Source organism: Mustela nivalis (assembly GCF_964662115.1).
Source record: "Mustela nivalis genome assembly, chromosome: 8".
Classification (NCBI taxonomy): Eukaryota; Metazoa; Chordata; class Mammalia; order Carnivora; family Mustelidae; genus Mustela; species Mustela nivalis.
The window spans coordinates 124,469,098-124,485,518 of record NC_139027.1 but is presented as its reverse complement, the minus strand read 5'-3'; the positions used below and the strand labels follow the sequence as shown (position 1 = coordinate 124,485,518).

Sequence of the window (16,421 nt, the reverse complement as noted above, 5' to 3'; positions counted from 1 at the left end):
TACCATTATTATTTGAAAACCAGTAAACACTTAAAATTGATGATTGCCCACTGTTGCAAAGGTACATCCTCTATTTTCCCATCCCCTCCCCATTCCCACCTATCTGTGACGTTTTTCAAGCCTGAGTGTGGTTGCCTTCCATCTATGTGTTCCTGCTCTGGCATTCAATATCCAGTATATATATTGGATGTTGAATATGTGTGTGTGCCTGTGTGTGCATTATGGGTCTCCAATGGGAGAATATGTTATTCCAATGGGAACATTTGATAAAGCGAAGGTCATTCCCAATCACCCTTCTTTTCTGGAATTCTTTGGTTTTCACCATCCCCCAGTCTAGAAAGACATCTCCATGTCTGAGCCCTCAGAGCTTCCTCTGTTTTAGGGCCCTCCCGGGAGAGCCGTCTGTGGTGGGGACAGGGACCAGGAGCCCTCCCTGGCCCTCTGTCCAGGGATCACCTCTTTGCGAATTCAAATCAGCATAATTCAAGCGAGCTCACAGCAATGACCACAGCCAACGCTAGCAGGTGTTATTAAAAGGGATTTAATAATCTTAATTAAAAACTCTCAACAGTGAATTCTGTCACAGGCCTTGGCAGCTGGAAGGAACTCCAGGGGATGCCCCTTCGGGGTGTGGTTGAGCCACGGTCTCGGATCGAGGCCCACCACTGCCACATGGCAAGGAGCTCCCTGGAAGTTGCTTCAATACAATATCAAAGATCTGCAAGGAATTTTTTTTTTAAAAAAAGTTTTAAATATATTAGACTCTCTTGATTGCCATTTTTACACAAAGCTGCTGATACAGTATACAGAGTTTTAACTTTTTTTCACATAAAATACATTTTTCTTAAATGTTCTCTGTACATCAGTGGCTTCTGGTCTGGTGAATTATTGCGGAGGGCTGGGGGTCTGCAGACTTTTCCTCAGTGCGTGGGGCCAGGCCCCGCAGTGCAGCTCTTGCAATGCCCGGGGGAACAGGTCCTCTGGTGAACTGGCCAACAAGAGTCTCCTGCCAAGGAGAGGACTACAGCTTCTGGCAAAGGAGGTCATTATTTAGGCAGTCAACCACTGACCACAGGACCCTCTGCTCTTAAGTGCACTGGGGCGGGGGAGGCTGTCCCCAGGCCACAAAAGAAAGAGTTAAATATAGTCCTTCTGGGTAGCTTGTTAAAAACTGCCCTTCTGGAAAGTGCCCCAGTATTCTGCTCTGGGAAAGCAAGTGGGAAAGAGAGCTCAAGATCGAAAGGCATCTGACACCAGTTACCAAAATGGTCTCGTGTTATCACAAAGCCAGCAAACCGTGGTGCGGCAGGACAGGGGACACCCCCTGTGAGCTTTCCTACACTCGCTGAAATTGACCCAACAGTGCAGAGCAGTTTCATCGCTGCTGCATATTTAATGGAGAATAATATCCCGAACTCCTCAGTAGAGCTGAGTCTAGGGTTGATTCAACTTCCCTGCGTTCTTGCCAGGAACTCACTACCTGATGATGGCCACCAGTTTTCAGTGGTTTTGGGGCACAGGGTGGGAACAAAGGCCAGAGCTCCACCGTGAGCCACGTGGCACATGCTTTGGAAGTAGCCTCCTTTCATCCACCTGGTCTCAGAGGGAGTTGAGCCTCCAGCAGACCTTGCTAGCTTTCTTCAAGCTCCTTGAGCCACACCCACCGGGAGGAGAGGCAGACCCAAGGACAGGCTTCAGTGTTAAAGGAGAAGTTCCTCGCCTCCCATCATCCATCAGTGGGGCAGGGGGACTCCGTAACAAATGAGCAAATTGAGCAAGAGACAAGAGTTTCAGAACCGGAGATGCACTCAGCAGCAAATTCCAGACTCTCAGTTCTTCTACATACTGACCTCAAACTGCTATTATACAATGTCCCAAAGATGCTGGCCCAAAGACAGCTATCCCTGAAAGTTCCAGACAGACTTGGAAGGTGTCTCCCTAGAACTCAAGATCCAGCATCTGCATCTAGTAGCAAATGTTATCCAGGGATGGCCACAGCAGCCATTTCCCTACTGATGGGTTTTGTACTCTAGGGATTCTAGGAGCTAGAAGCTGGGTTGAAGCTGGACCAGGATATGGTCACTCCGTCTCAAGTAAATTGAATGGGGCTGCTGACAGTCGTGTTCCTCCGGGGATGCAAATTGTAAAACGGGGTCTCCTCACCCTGTCTTGTTCCTCCTTTACCCCCACAACCTAACATAGTGCTTGGTATGTCTCAGCTACTCAATAAACTAAGTCAGCAAATAAACGAGTCATCCCGACCCCACCTTGTCCCTCAACACCAAAGAGACCCTTAGGGAAAGTTCCCCAGGTTCCTGAAGCCCTAATAGGGAATGACTTACCCCGACTGAAAATGAGAGCTGAAATGCCTGGGAGTCTTAAGTCGGCTCCTGTCGGGGAATCAGCTAGGATTCCCGGCCTTCCAGGTGGGGGGTGAATGGCCCAGGAGGCAACCAGTGAGGGGAAAGGAGGGAGTGGCCAGAAGGGCTCAGCGTGGGTAATAAGCGCCTTCAGTCTCTGGCTCCCAAGCAAACAGATCGGGGGAAACCTGCCCGGCCCCCTCCTGGGAGTGTATGGCTTCTTCTGCTTGCAGCTTGTTTGCTCCAGAGGAATTCAGGGTCAGTGGAATCTGAACACTGTTTTAAAGCCAAAGGTATGTGTGTTCCGGACCATCCCCTGCCGGGCTCCAGACCCAGGCTGACACGGCGGAGAGCCAGCCCCAGATGCCAGGGCTGCAGGAGGCATGGTGCCTGCAGCCTCCTGAGCTGCCCCTCCACCCTAGACTGGGTCTATCCAGGAGCTGGGGTGGGGCTGGCCTGGTGTTGTGACCCTCCCTGCACCCAGGAGCCACCAAGCGCACAGTGATGCCACAGAGCCCTTTGCTCTCTGGTCCAGCTGCCCTTTACCAGGACCAGAGAGCCCCCAGCTCTCTGGTCCTGATAAAGCATCTGCCAGGCCCCTGGGATCCAGCTCCCTTTCTGGGCTAAGGGGCCATGGAGGCCACAGTGAGGACAGGGACTGATAAACAGCAGACCCCATCACTAGAATTGTGGCACCGGTGGGGGGGGGCTCCTCCAGCCTCAGCCCCCTCCCTCTGGCCCAGGGGCCCCTCAGGGAGAATTTCTCATAGGCTCAGAAAGAAGATTAGAAGGAACCCAGAGTGGTCCCCTGAATCCCAGAATCAGGACTAGGGGACCCCGTCAGAGCTCTAAGGAGGTAGTTTCAGGACAAATAAAAGGCGCAGGGCAGGGGACAAACCTGCTTCTTATTAAGTACACCAGTAGGTTCTGGCTGGGCCTGTAGACAGCAGTTTCAAGGGGGCTCTTGAGAAGATGCAGGAGAGAGGCGGTGGGTAGCCTGCCCTCCCCAGTGCTAGGGAGATCGTGGCTGTGAAGCTGTTGGGCCGTGGGAAGGTCCAACTCCAGCCCTACCACCGCTCTCCTGAATGCAGTGCAGGGTGTTGGCCATGGGCACCCTGGATTTGCAGCCGTGGGGTGTCATCACTCCCATGACAGGCTGGGAGCCCCTGGGCCCGGCAGGATCTCATAAGGGCCACCTGGCAGACTTGTCTTACCAAGCATTCCAGAAAAGGCAAAGCTGGGCTGGGGGTCCTGAGCACTGACTCTGGGAGGAGTTGGGGGATTCCAGCTGTCCCCCACTGCTCACTCTGATGGCTCAGGCTGGTGAAGTCTAGCTGACAGAGGCTGGACTGAAGCCACCTGAATATTCACAAAGATGGCCCAAGGCACCGGGCTTGGTCACGGCCACTAGAGATGCTCACAGAAATTAACACCAACTCACTCTTCGCCCTCGAAAGCCCTTCCAACACAAGCTACATGTTTCCAACACCGGTCAGGAAAGCCTAGTGATCATGATGCTACCCAGGAAAGAAAGCAGGAAAGCAAGTTCAGTTATCTCCCACCTGGAGTCCTGCAGCCTAAGAGAATTCTTTTATCAAGTGCACTTTTGGACACACTAAATTTGTTCCCCCTTCCCTCTAATTTTTGATACTTCCATCTAGAAGTAAAATGTGACTTGGATTATTCTAGGAAAGGAAGAGCCTGGCTCTCCACCTCAGCCTCCGGGTGGTCACACTGCTGGCTCTTGGCATGGGCAAGGCTCTGGGGAGCAGGCCACTGCCCATCTCATGGACCCATGTCGGCTCATAGCTCCCTCTGATCAAAGAGTGGACCTCCTGCTCCTTCCAGATGTGGACGGTGGCCCAAGCCCCAGTATGACTGTGGTAGGACTGTGGGTCTCAGCTTACCAGGCCCCGTTCCCAGCTAAAGCCATGTTGGCAGTGGTGACATAACAGAGTCTTAGCCTCAATCCTTTTGGGAAGAGCCCACAAATTGTCAGTCCGACCTGCTTCCCATGAGCCCAGGTGTGTGATTCCTACACATGGTTGAGTGTGTATGTATGTGTGTGTGTGTGTGTGTGCACGTGTGCGCGAGCACATGCACACCGATATTTGATATGTGGGTACTGGTCCAGAGAAGCCTTTACCAACAAAAGAGCCAGAATCCCAGCCCCCCCTCCCAAATATGACAGCGGGGAGAGTTAGGAAGCCATGATGGGCCTTGTTTCTGATGGCAGACAATGCAGCAGGAAGCAGAACCGTGGGACGTGGCGATGCTATGGCCGCTGGGTGAGGTGGGGTCAGCGTTCCCCTGGAAAGCAGAGCCCACCTCCCCACAAGCTGCCCTCTGATGTCTCCCCAGCCAAGGCTGCTGGGGGGGTGGGGAGGGATCCTGGATCCCAGAGACCCTTCCCCGAAGCATCTCTCTCCTCCATCATACAGAGACTAGGAGATGCGGCAGCAGCCGTGGACCTTTTCCTCCATCTCCTCCATGGGGGCCTTGAACTTCAAGAGCGGGGGATCTCCGCTGGTGACGGTGTAATAGACCGAGGCACCATTGCTGCTGTACGGGGAAGTTCTGCCTCCGATCAAGGGGGCCTTGCCTTCGCTGCTGCTCTCGCCCGTCCTGGCCATGCTGCTGCCCAGGTGGGTGCTCAGGAAAGGGTGGCTGAGCAGCTTGGCGGCAGCCCGCTGTCGCTTCAGCTCCAGAAGCGTCTGGGGGCTCTGTTCCTTGTAGCCACTCCAGGGAGGGGTGGCGTCGGCCACACCGGGGCTGCCATAGGCCATGTTGTAGTCAGGCACCTCGTGCACTTTCCAGATGTCCCCGTTGGATAGCGCATACTGGTAGGTGCTGACCGGAGCCCGGAGGCCGTTCTCAACAGGCCCATCCATTTCACTTCGTGGGATCTTGGTAGAGAACTCAGAGAGCAGCACGGGTTTCTCCAGCCGGGGGTTCTGAGGGGGAGAAGGACATGAGCAGCCGGTTAGAGGATCTGAACTCACTCCCGACTTGCACCTCTGTGGAGGGCATTCTGGTCTGGACCGGTCCTCCCACCATTTGCCCAACTGGGCTAACAGGACCTGCATTCCACTTTGGGGGGACTCACCAATCTGTCTTTTGGGAGAGCTGACTGATCCCCATCCTTGCTAAAGGGGCTGGACCATGATCCCAGGTCTGGCCCATCAACGTACTCCCTGCAGGAGTTGGTTCTTGACTGAAAAGGAGTCCATGAAACTTAGCCCTTGGATGTGCACCAGAACACTTGAGAAAGAGAAGTTCTGTGTGTGCAGAACTCGAGGGTAGTGAGAATGTTGGAAGCTGGGGGCCTGGGGAGATTGCACGTCAAATGGCCTGCTTGACATTGACCTGACATTGGAGGGAGACCGAAGGGGTGCACTGAGAGCCCTAGGACCCAACTGGTCACAGACTTTGCAGTTACACGAGCTGAAAAATTCCTGTTTCATGTCACCCGATTTTAGCTGAGTTTTTTTTTTTTTTTAAGATTTTATTTATTTACTTGACAGAGAAAGATCACAAGTAGGCAGAGAGGCAGGAAGAGAGAGAGAGAGAGAAGCAGACTCTCTCTTGCAGGGCTAGATCCCAGGACCTGAGATCATGACCTGAGCCGAAGACAGCGGCTTAACCCACTGTGCCACCCAAGCACCCCTTACCTGAGTTTTTGGTCACTTATAATCCTTCCTCTGTATTCCCAGCAAATACCCACTCTGAAATCTCTGAATAACAAGAGCTTTAAAAGGAGCTGCCGCCTAGAAACTACAAACTAAAAGGTAGCTACATTTGGTGAACACAAAAATGTAAAGCATAGTTAAATTCATCATGAATGAAGTCAAAAGACACATTAAAAAAACTGCGACATATATGACAGAAAAGCAATTAATTTCCCAAATAAACCAGAACTCTTAAAAATCCATTTTAAAAAGCCCAACTAGCAGTGCTTGGGTGGCTCAGTGGGTTAAACCCTCTGCCTTCAGCTCAAGTCATGATCTCAGGGTCCTGGGATCAAGCCCTGCATGGGCTCTCTGCTCAGCAGGGAGCCTGTTTTGCCATCTCTCTCTGCCTGCCTCTCTGTCTACTTGTGATCTTTGTCAAATAAACAAAATCTTTAAAAGAATTAAAAAATAAAATAAAAATACATAAAAGCCCAACTATCCAACAGAAAAAAAAAAAAGGAGATTAATGTGCAGCTCATGGCAATGACAATAATAATAATAATAAATAATAGTATTATTATATATAATTATAATATTATTATTAAACATGAGCTATTACATTTATAGCATATAAACACAAGAGAAAATATTCAATCTCACTCATAGTTAATGACATGAAAATTAAAGCAACAAAATATCTTTTTACCTGTCACACTGACAAATGTTTTAAAAATGTGTTATGACTCGGCATCGACAAGGGTGCGGGAAAACAGGCAGGTACATAAAGTACCATAGTCTCTTCGGAGGACAACATCTCAACATCTCCCCATCCCCCAAAAGTTCGTTTTTATGGAAGAATGCATACTTTTCACCAGCAAGCCCATTTCAAGGACTTCATTTCACAGATACATGTCCCCTTAGGGGAGAAAAGCCTGAACGTCACCATTAGGTGGGTGGTAAACTAGGGCAAGTACTTGTTCTGGAATGTTCTACACCTGGTGAAAAGAACAAAGGCAACCTTCCTGTGCTGACTTGCAATTCCAGGAGTCTCCACTTCCTGGAAAGATCTCCCAGAAATACACAGTTAGGTTAAGACACAGTAAGGCGAGGGCACTTTCCACAACAAGCTTCCCTGTAGGTATGTCTTTTCTTCTCATATTTAATGGCATTTCTGAGCTATGCAGGCAGACTGATGCCGCATTTGTGAAATTTTTTTTTTTTCAACTTGAATTTCTATATCTATTTTCTTTACTTCCGGAATGGTCTTGGAAAGACCGCTTTTCATTGCCTAGATCAACGCTTCTCTAACTCTGTGCGTATGAGTCACCTGGGGCTCTTGTGAAAGGGTCCATGCTGAATCACCAGTTCGGGGTTGGAACTCGAATTCCAGCGTTTCTAACAAACTCCCCATGGTGCTTTGACGAGCATGGATTTAAGACACTAGTTCTCAGCTTCAGAGGCTGGGGAATTAAATCACACTACATCAGCTGGGGAGTTAAAAACACTTGCACAGCGCCAATCTGAAGAGGCTACGTTGTGTGATTCCCACTCTATGACATTCAGGAAAAGGCAAAACCATGCAGACAGTAAAACGGTCAGTGGTTGCCCAGGGTTTGGGGAGGGATGGACAGGTGGAGCACCAAGGATTTTTAGGGCAGTGGAAGTATTCTGTATGAAACTTTAATGACGGCTATATGACACCACATATTTGTCAACATCTGTAGAATGTTGAACACCTAACGTAAATGTTGTAAACCCTAACGTAAACTATAGGCATCAGTTAACAATTATGTATCTATATTGTTATCATCATGGTAATACACCTACCACACTACGGCAAGATGTTCATACCAGTGGAAACCAGCAGACGTGATAAAGGGGGTGTGTGGAGACTTTAGGTACTTCCTACGTATGTTTTCCAGAAACCACAACTGCTCCAAAAAATCAAGTCTATTGATTTTTTTTTTTAAATACATAAATACAAAGCCTGGGCCCCAGGCCCAAAGATTCAGATTTAATTAGTCTGGGTTGCAACCTAGACACCAGGATTTTAAACGAACAAAACCAAAAACACTTCCCCAAGGAATTTTCTGGTACAGTTAAGTTTGTGAGCCACTGGCTGAAGAGACAGGGCTGCTGCCTGCCTCCCGAGCCTCGTGTCAGGGTGCCAGCTCTGCCGAAGTATGTGCAGGGGGCCAGCTCTGATAGCTAACTGGGTGGAGTCCTGGCAGAAACCCAACTTGCAGGTCAGACCGAGCAAACACCCCCTTAGATGAGGGGTTTTCAATGTCTGGTGTGCCTCCGAGTCCCCTGGAGAGCTGGTTAGGGCACAGAGCACCGGTTAAACCCAGAGCCCAGGGTGCATGTTCAGTACATGTAGGGCGGGCCAGAGAGTCTGCTTTTCTCACACGCTCCCAGGTGACGCTGCTACTGCTGGTCCAGGGACCCCACTTTGGAGAATGTCTACCTTAGAGACTCTCACAGCCTTGCCAGTACCTAAAGCCTTGAAAGGGATAGGTCAGAGAAAGGAAGGAACTTGGGGCTTCATAGCTGTGCCCTGTGATCTTGGTTTCGCCTAGGATCTGGGGCTCTGGACCCTGACAGTTGTCCTTGGGACTGGACCTCTGGGTGATTGGCCCGAAGCCCAGAGCTCCTTCCTTTTTCTCTGCAAAGCAGGCCCTTTGTTTGCCTTCACCTAACCCCCAAGCACAGCGTTGATGAGAATGCTGCAGAAGTTAAGGATGAACTCAGGCCACATCTTCCCACCCCCTTCCCTGCGGGGCTGATGCCCCACACTGGCAAGGACTTCTGGCAGAGTCCTCGGCTGTGAGATCTGAACAAACATGGGGACAGGTGGGGGCGGGGGGAAGCAGCTGCTTCCCTGAGGATATCTTTTTTTTTTCCCCCTGAGGATTTCTTTAAGAATCTCCAGTGTCTCCCAGAGATCAACAAGGAAAAGGGGCAAAAGAACAGATACTGCACGAAAGAAGACACGCGGTCAGCCCCTAATGACATGAACAAGCGGTCTCCATCGTCCACCATCAGGGAGATGCAAATTTAAAATGCAAGCTGCAGCAGCAAGCAGGCCAGGACGGCTGAGATGGAGAGCGATGTTACATCAGGGACCAGCGCAAAGAGTTCTGCGCGCCTGCTCAGAGAGCAGATGGGAACAGTCACTCTGGAAACTTGCATGGCAGTATCTCTAGTAGCCTCCCCATGAGCTGTTCTGCATTCCTGGCTACACGGTCCTACAGAAAATAGGGCTTATGCCCACCAAAAACCCGTCGGAGAATGTTTTGAGCAGCTTTATTCAAAGCAGCCCCACACTTGAAACAGCCCAAATGTCCACCAGCAGAAGAATGGACACATGTGCTGTCACATATTTAAACAACAGAACTCTCCAGAGTGAGGGAAAAGGCTGAGCTGCAGCTCTGTGCCTGCACAGGGATGAGTCTCAGGGTCTCCAAGTAAGTCAGACACACAAGACTACAGACTGCTGAGGCCATTCACACGCAGATGTGGGCGCAAACCTGCTCTTCAGTGCTCAAAGGTAAACAGAGCTGCCTTTAGGGCAGGAGGACTGCTGACACGGAACCAGGAACTTTCTGGGGTGATGGAAATGCTCCATGCATTCATCTCAGGGGACATGTTTACAAAAGTTCAACTGAAAAACCCATTTCAAATTCATGTACTGAACATAACTTCACCGCACTCACAAAGGAAAGTTAAATAAATGTGATTTAATTTCAGTCTGCATCTCTCTTCTCCCCGACCCTAGAAGTAGGCACAACAGAGCCTCTGAGGCGCCCTCTCTGTCCCCAGCCAGGGCTGTGACTGGATTCCCTTGGGTGGGCACCTTTCCCGGCTTCAGATCAGCCTTCATGTGACCTCACTGTTCCAGCTGGAGGGCAGGTCCCACAGAGAGCACAGGTACTCTGGGCTAATCATTTTTTATTCCACCAAAGCAATACTTTCCAGAACTGTTTTCAGCTGCTCATCATTGGTGGATATACCAAAAAGGCAGACCACTGCTATGGACAGTCAGCCTCTCTGTTTCTGTCCCCAGCAATTCTGCTCTGGCCCCAAACTTGCTGGCCCCACTCAGCAAGCCAGCAGCCATGCATGAAACCCAAGCCTGTTGGTACTAAGTAACACAGGGTCCTCCCAAAATTCCTGGTCGCCCCACGTATCTGAATGTGACTTTAGTTGGAGGCAGAGTCTTCGCAGATATAATAAGTTAAAATGGGGTCATCCTAGATTGTGGGCACTAATCCAATGACTGCTGTCTAAGAAGAGAAAACAGAGACACAGACACACACAAGGGAGAAGCCATGTGACCACAGAGGCAGAGACTGGAGTCTGGCGAGCAAAGCCAGCACGTGCCTGAGCCACATGAAGCTAGGAGAGAGGCACGCAACAGATTCCCTTTTGGAGCCCACAGAAAAAACCAATGCTGTTGACACTTAGACTTTCGACTTCTGGCCTCCAGAACTGTAACAGAACACACTTCTAGGGATCTGAGCTACCGAGTTTGTGGAAATGGGATCCAGAAATTCTAGGAAACTGACACGGCATCCCCTTAAGAAAGCAGTTCAACGCCCAGACCAGCAGCTACTCTCGGAGCAGGCTTCTTGTGGCTCCAACCAGTACCCTGCTCAGTATTTCCACACATTTTTCCCAACCAGATGTGCTCCGTAAACTCAGTTCTCCATATCTTGTTATGTTCCCCCCCCCAGAACGTTCTAGTGCTGTTAGCACCCGGGGGCACTGCTGTACTGAGCCTCTCCTTTGGGGAGCCCAGAACCAGATGTACCAGAGCACAGCAGGCACACAGCAGGGACTTCTTGTCTGTTAGGAGACCCTCCTGGCTGCCAAGGCTCCCAGTTCTCTCACACCAGGACTTCCTCAAGAAGCACAGGGGCCACCAGCACCAAAGGGGTCCAGCTGGTGTAAGGGCGCTGTCCAGCAGCCCTCCCCCTGAAGGCTCTGACATGAAAAGGCCAAGACCAGGCCGGGGCCCTGTCCTCCATCCCAGTAGCAGCTGACACCGAGGCAGGTCACAAGGCCACTCACTGGGTCCTTGTTCTCTTGGTCTGTCCTGGTCTCCCTGATGTCCCCGTTGTAGGTGGCAGTCCGTTGGTCCTCTGCCGCACTCCGCTGCTGCCACAGTATGGCCTCTCCCTCATACTCCTTCCTGTACAGGTTGGTCCTGTCCGACAGGCTGGCTCGACGCACCACCTTCCTGAGGGGAGAGAGGAGCTGCTGGAGGGCTGGGCCCAAGCGCCACAGGCAGGAGTGCCCCCAGGGACCACGGCCGGCCTGCCCCGACTCACCCACGGCTCCCTGCGCTGGACGTTCTCCGGCTCAAGGATGACTTGTGTCTCAGCTGTGACTTCATGATGACGTCATGCTTGTGTTTTAGCTCCAACAGCAGGACTTTGAACTCCTCCTCCTCACACAGGTCTGAAGCAGGGGAGGAAGCTGTTGTGGGGAGCAGTGCCAGGACCGGTGGACCCCAGGAGCCCTCCAGACCATGGGAGCTGCCACCCAACGCACTGAAAACTCTCAGCATCTTTGGGGGGCATCCAGAGAGGGGAGTAAACAATGCTGGCCTCACTTCCTGGGCTATACCCCAATCCTTAAAGGATAAGAACGGGAAACCCAGGACCCATATAGTCATAGCTCCTAAGGTTCTCTGCTATGACCAAAAGATCCATCCACCTTCAGTAGTTTCCAACAGGAGTCATCAACTCTCCAGTGATATAGGAAGTGTTGAGAGAAACAAGCAGGTACTCTATGTAGCCCAAGCCAGAACTTATATATATCTCGGGTCATATATACCTACACGTTCAATCCAACCAATCCCTTCATTTCTCTACCCACCCAGTCACTGACCCAGCCATCCATCCGTAGATTCATCCCTAACCAGTGATTGATCCATCCATCCATTCACCCATCATCTGCCCATCCTCCATCCATCCATCCACCCATCATCCATCCATCCTCCATCCATCTACCCATCATCCATCCATCCATTCATCCAACCACCCAACATCCGCCCATCCTCCATCCATCCATCCACCCATCATCCATCTACCCATCATCCATCCACCCATCAGCCAGCCATCCTCCATCCACCCACTCATGAATACATTTATCTATCCATCCGTCCAGCTATCCATCTGTACAATCTACCCTTCATTAACTTATTCATTCATTTTGCTACCCATCCACACACCAGTCCACCATCAGGCCAACTCTGTATTTTACCCAATTATCCCACTATCTATAAAAACCCCAATGAGTAGCTAAGGGTGTTCTGGATTTTATGCTGGACTTACCTATTGGCATTTCATCCATGGATGTCCTAGCACTGAGACTAGCCCCATGGGACACCAACAGCTCTGCCATCTGCATCTGAAACACAGGAAGAAGCCCACATGCCCCCTGGGCTCAAAAAGTCTGGGAGGTAGATAGAGTGCCCCTACGTTTCTCAGGATCTGACATAAAGAGTGATGGGGCAAAGCTGGTTTGCAGGGAAGGCCCTGCACCCTGGAGGCAGGAATCCTGGCAACACAATGGGCTTGACCCCTCCTCCAGCATTCCTGGGCCATGCCAAGGGATAGGAGAAGGAGTCTGCTGTAAATCTAGAGCTGCAATCAGAGTTTTCTATCTGGGAAACAGAGGGAGAAAGGACCAAATCAGAAGCATGAAGAATTACCTAATTTGGTAAATGTGTTATCATCTTCTTAGAACACAACTTATCAAATGTTTTTGGAAACTCTCTAGGTCTTTTCCTATCTCACAAACTAGCTATAGTCAACACCTTCAGTGGGTCCTGTGAACCAACTGCCAGCTCAAAGGACAGCGGGCAGGTCCCGTGGCCGAGCATTACCTGTCCCCAGAAGGCAGCCGCGTGCAGGGGCTCCCAGCCATCCCAGTCCTTCACGTCCACACGCACTCCATGGTCCAGGAGGAGCTCGGCTGCCCGCAGGTATCCGTTGGCTCCAGCGATGTGCAGCTAAAGGGGAGGGGAAAGTGAATCTTCCCTATGGGTGCCAGTCCCACTTTTATTTTTTTTTTATTTTTTTTTAAAGATTTTATTTATTTATTTGACAGAGAGAGATTACAAGTAGGCAGAGAGGCGGGCAGAGAGGGAGAAGAGGAAGCAGGCTCCCCGCCAAGCAGAGAGCCTGATGCGGGACTTGATCCCAGGACCCTGAGATCATGACCTGAGCCAAAGGCAGCGGCCCAACCCACTGAGCCACCCAGGCGCCCCAACCAGTCCCACTTTTAGAGACAGGAGAGCCCTCTTCCCAACCCAAATCCCAGCTCATTTCCAGGGACGGTAGAATGGAATAGAAGGAAGCAGAAATCCAGCCACACTGCAAAGTCTTATTAAGGCCACTCTTTATCCTGTGGTTGGTGTGAGGGCCCCTGTGGTTAAGGCAACAGCACTGACTGAGTCCCTACGATGTGCTGAGCTGGGAGGAAGGGGTTTCAGAGGCCCAGCGTGGTGGTTTTAAAATGTCTACACATTCTTTGATATACCTCCCTTAAGAGAGGAAGTTTAATTCTCTTGCTTTGAATGTGGGCCAGAACAAGTGACTCACTTCTAACAAGTAGGACATTGTGAAGTGGTGGTGTGTGATTTCTGAGGTGAGGTCATAAGAGGCATCACTGCTTCTACCTCCTGCTCTCTGGGATCAATCCCTCGAGGACAAAGCAGCCATCACGTAGTACAGAGAGGAGTGAGGAGGTGAAGCATGGAGGCCTCCTGCTGACAGCGGGCACTAACTTGCCAGCCACATGAGGGCACCATCTTGGAAGTGGATCTTCCAGCCCTGGTCCAGTCTTCAGACGACTGCAGCCTCCTGAGAGACCCCCAAGCACAGCTACCCAGCTGAGCTGTTCCCCATTCCCTAATCACAGAAACTATGTGAGGTGATAAATATTGATCGTTGTTTCAAGAGGCTAAGTTTTGGGTTTGTTCGTTACACGATAGGCCATCAGTACATCCAATAAAGGAAAGCCTCATGCTGAGGTAACAGCTCTCCTATCTGATACCATTCAAGGCCTCTGGTGATAGACACCATACTGGGACCTCACTTGTCCCATCTGCTTGATCTCCAGAAAGTATATAAAGCATCTAGCCCGTGACAGACACTCAGTAAGTGATGAACATTCTCAGAGAGCCGTGAGGGATGACGAGGTTCACCATGGAAATGGAGGAAGGAGGAAGGCGATGAGGTAAAGAGACACCAGCTGCCTAGCCAAGGTGGGAGGCGGAGGGAAGAGTCCAAGGAGGCCAGCGGAAGGCTGGCTAGGAGGAGACCAGGGAGCTCTGGAGGTGCTGAGATTTGGGACAACAACGTTGCAGACAGTGGGACAGAGAAGGCTTGGCCCTGGAAAGCAGCCCTTCAGAACGCAGCCCTGACGGTCAGGCGTCGCCTCATCCTGAGGTACAGCTGCTATAAGGTTCGGGCAAACAGACGTTTTCCTTTATTTTTCAATTTGCAGAAGAAGCCCAGGGTGTGATCCGGTGCAGGCACCCACGAAAATTACAATAATCATCTGATTTATAAATGTGTGATGTTTGCCAGTTGTGGAGACGACAGCGGGCAGGGCCAGCAGACATTATAATCTGTGTGGCCTCGTACTGGGCGGGGAATAAAAAGGCATGACTGGGATAGGGAGAGCGTTAATAATAATGATGATAGTGTGAACCACTGATACCTACTGAGAGTTTAGAGACTCTGGGCTTCGCACCTACATGCAGAATCCCATTTATTCCTCCCAACAACCTTCCCACTTTACTGGGAAGACCTGAGACCCAGTACGGGCCTGGCCCATGTGGTCTGGGCCACCCTGAGGCCAGCCTCAGTCCAAGAGGAGGAAACCTGTGTGTCTAGAGGGCCAGCCACAAACCCAAAGGGGCGTGTGCCCTGGGACATCCTGGCTTTGCCTTCATACAGCAACGTTCCATCTCACTATGTGACTCTATCTTTGAGGGCTGGGCTGAGCAGGGACCCATTAATGGGTTAGCGAGGGGATGAGGCAGAGGGTGGGGCTCAGGAACCAGGTGGAGAAGGCCACTTACTATCTTTGGGCCACAGGTCAGGCCTGAAGGGCAATGAAGGCTCTCAGGACTGCTGAGTCCTACCAGGTAAGCTCAAGATTTTGAGACTCCTGAGTGCTCCTGGCCAGCATGGACCCCAAGCCGAGGCCAGGGCCCAGCCATCGGTGAGGAGAAGGTGGGTATGTGGGCATCCCAGGCCATGCTCCTGTTTTCAGTTTAAAGCCTCAGAGCCAGACCCTCCCCAATACCGGGCTCCATCCTATAGGAGAGCCTACGGAGAGAGGTCAAAGTTTCCAATCCTTGACACATGAGCTGAAAGGATGAGCGGAGCTAATCAGGCAGACCTGAGAGGGAAAGAGCTCCCTTGTTCCCTATCTCCAGGGTCTAATGAAGCCTGGGGCACACAGGTGTGTGTTGCCTGGATGGAGGAAGGAACCGATGGATGGAGGGTTGGATGGATGGATGGATGGATGATTGGGTGTCTGGACACAGAAGCCAAAGAACCCAGGGGACAGGCTGTCGCAGTGAGGTTCGGGGAGGCTGCTCAGTCTGGCCAGAGGGATGGGAGAGGTGATCCTAAGGCAGGGGAATGGACGGCACAAAGCAAGGGGGCATGCACGAGTGGGTGGCTGGTGGCTCCAGTCTTTACGTGGGAGGCACCACTGGAGGAAGGCCACGTGATGGGCTCGGATGGACTCCGGGAACATGAGGTGAAGGAGGAACTGGAAGACAGAGCTGGTGAGCAACAGGGCTCCTGACCCCCAGCCCCAGCTGAGACTGGCCAGATTCTCCAAGGCACTGAGCCCTGTTCTGCTAACTCTCCGTATTTCAGGAGCAACCCTGGCCCCAAAGTGAGTCTGGAGGAGGTTCAAGGACACAGACAGGCCCCAACTGTATCAGCTTAACCTCAACCAGATACAGATCCACCCCAGCTAGGCTGGTGCTGAGCCCCCAGCCCGACCCGCCTGGCCCATGTGCTCACCAGCGTTGCGCCCTGGGCATCTATCCAGTCGAGGTCCTGGCCCGCTGCGATCATACAGTGGATGTCTGCGATCATCTGCTGTTCAGGGGCCGCCCGCATCTCGTTGATCTTCTCTTGGGTGATGCCTGTACAGGGGAGAGGGGGCCAAGTCAGCACCCCGGGGCCAGGCCCCAGGCAGGGAGGGATGCAGGGCAGACGGGCCAGGCGGCTGGGCAAGAGAGCAGACAGCCATGCCCACGGGTCACTCTCTCCCAGGCCCAGTGAACACACACCCACGCACCGGCCCACAGAACAGGGGCCATTCCTTCCTGATGCCCAGGAGGCACTAC

At 51.6% G+C, this 16,421-nt stretch overlaps 1 protein-coding gene across 1 annotated transcript in view; it reads right to left on the bottom strand.

Moving 5' to 3' along the window:
* Positions 1–525: 525 nt before the first annotated feature.
* The window catches only part of PPP1R16B (protein phosphatase 1 regulatory subunit 16B), a 92,392-nt gene continuing 76,496 nt past the window's right edge, over positions 526–16,421 (bottom strand). Inside the window, exons 6-11 of the mRNA XM_082746333.1 lie at positions 16,093–16,217; positions 12,927–13,052; positions 12,373–12,448; positions 11,365–11,494; positions 11,105–11,273; positions 526–5,314 (exon numbers count right to left, since the gene is read on the bottom strand). Of these exons, the coding sequence (XP_082602459.1) occupies positions 4,805–5,314; positions 11,105–11,273; positions 11,365–11,494; positions 12,373–12,448; positions 12,927–13,052; positions 16,093–16,217 (1,136 nt within the window). The 3' untranslated portion in view covers positions 526–4,804. The remainder of the gene's footprint in view (positions 5,315–11,104; positions 11,274–11,364; positions 11,495–12,372; positions 12,449–12,926; positions 13,053–16,092; positions 16,218–16,421) is intronic.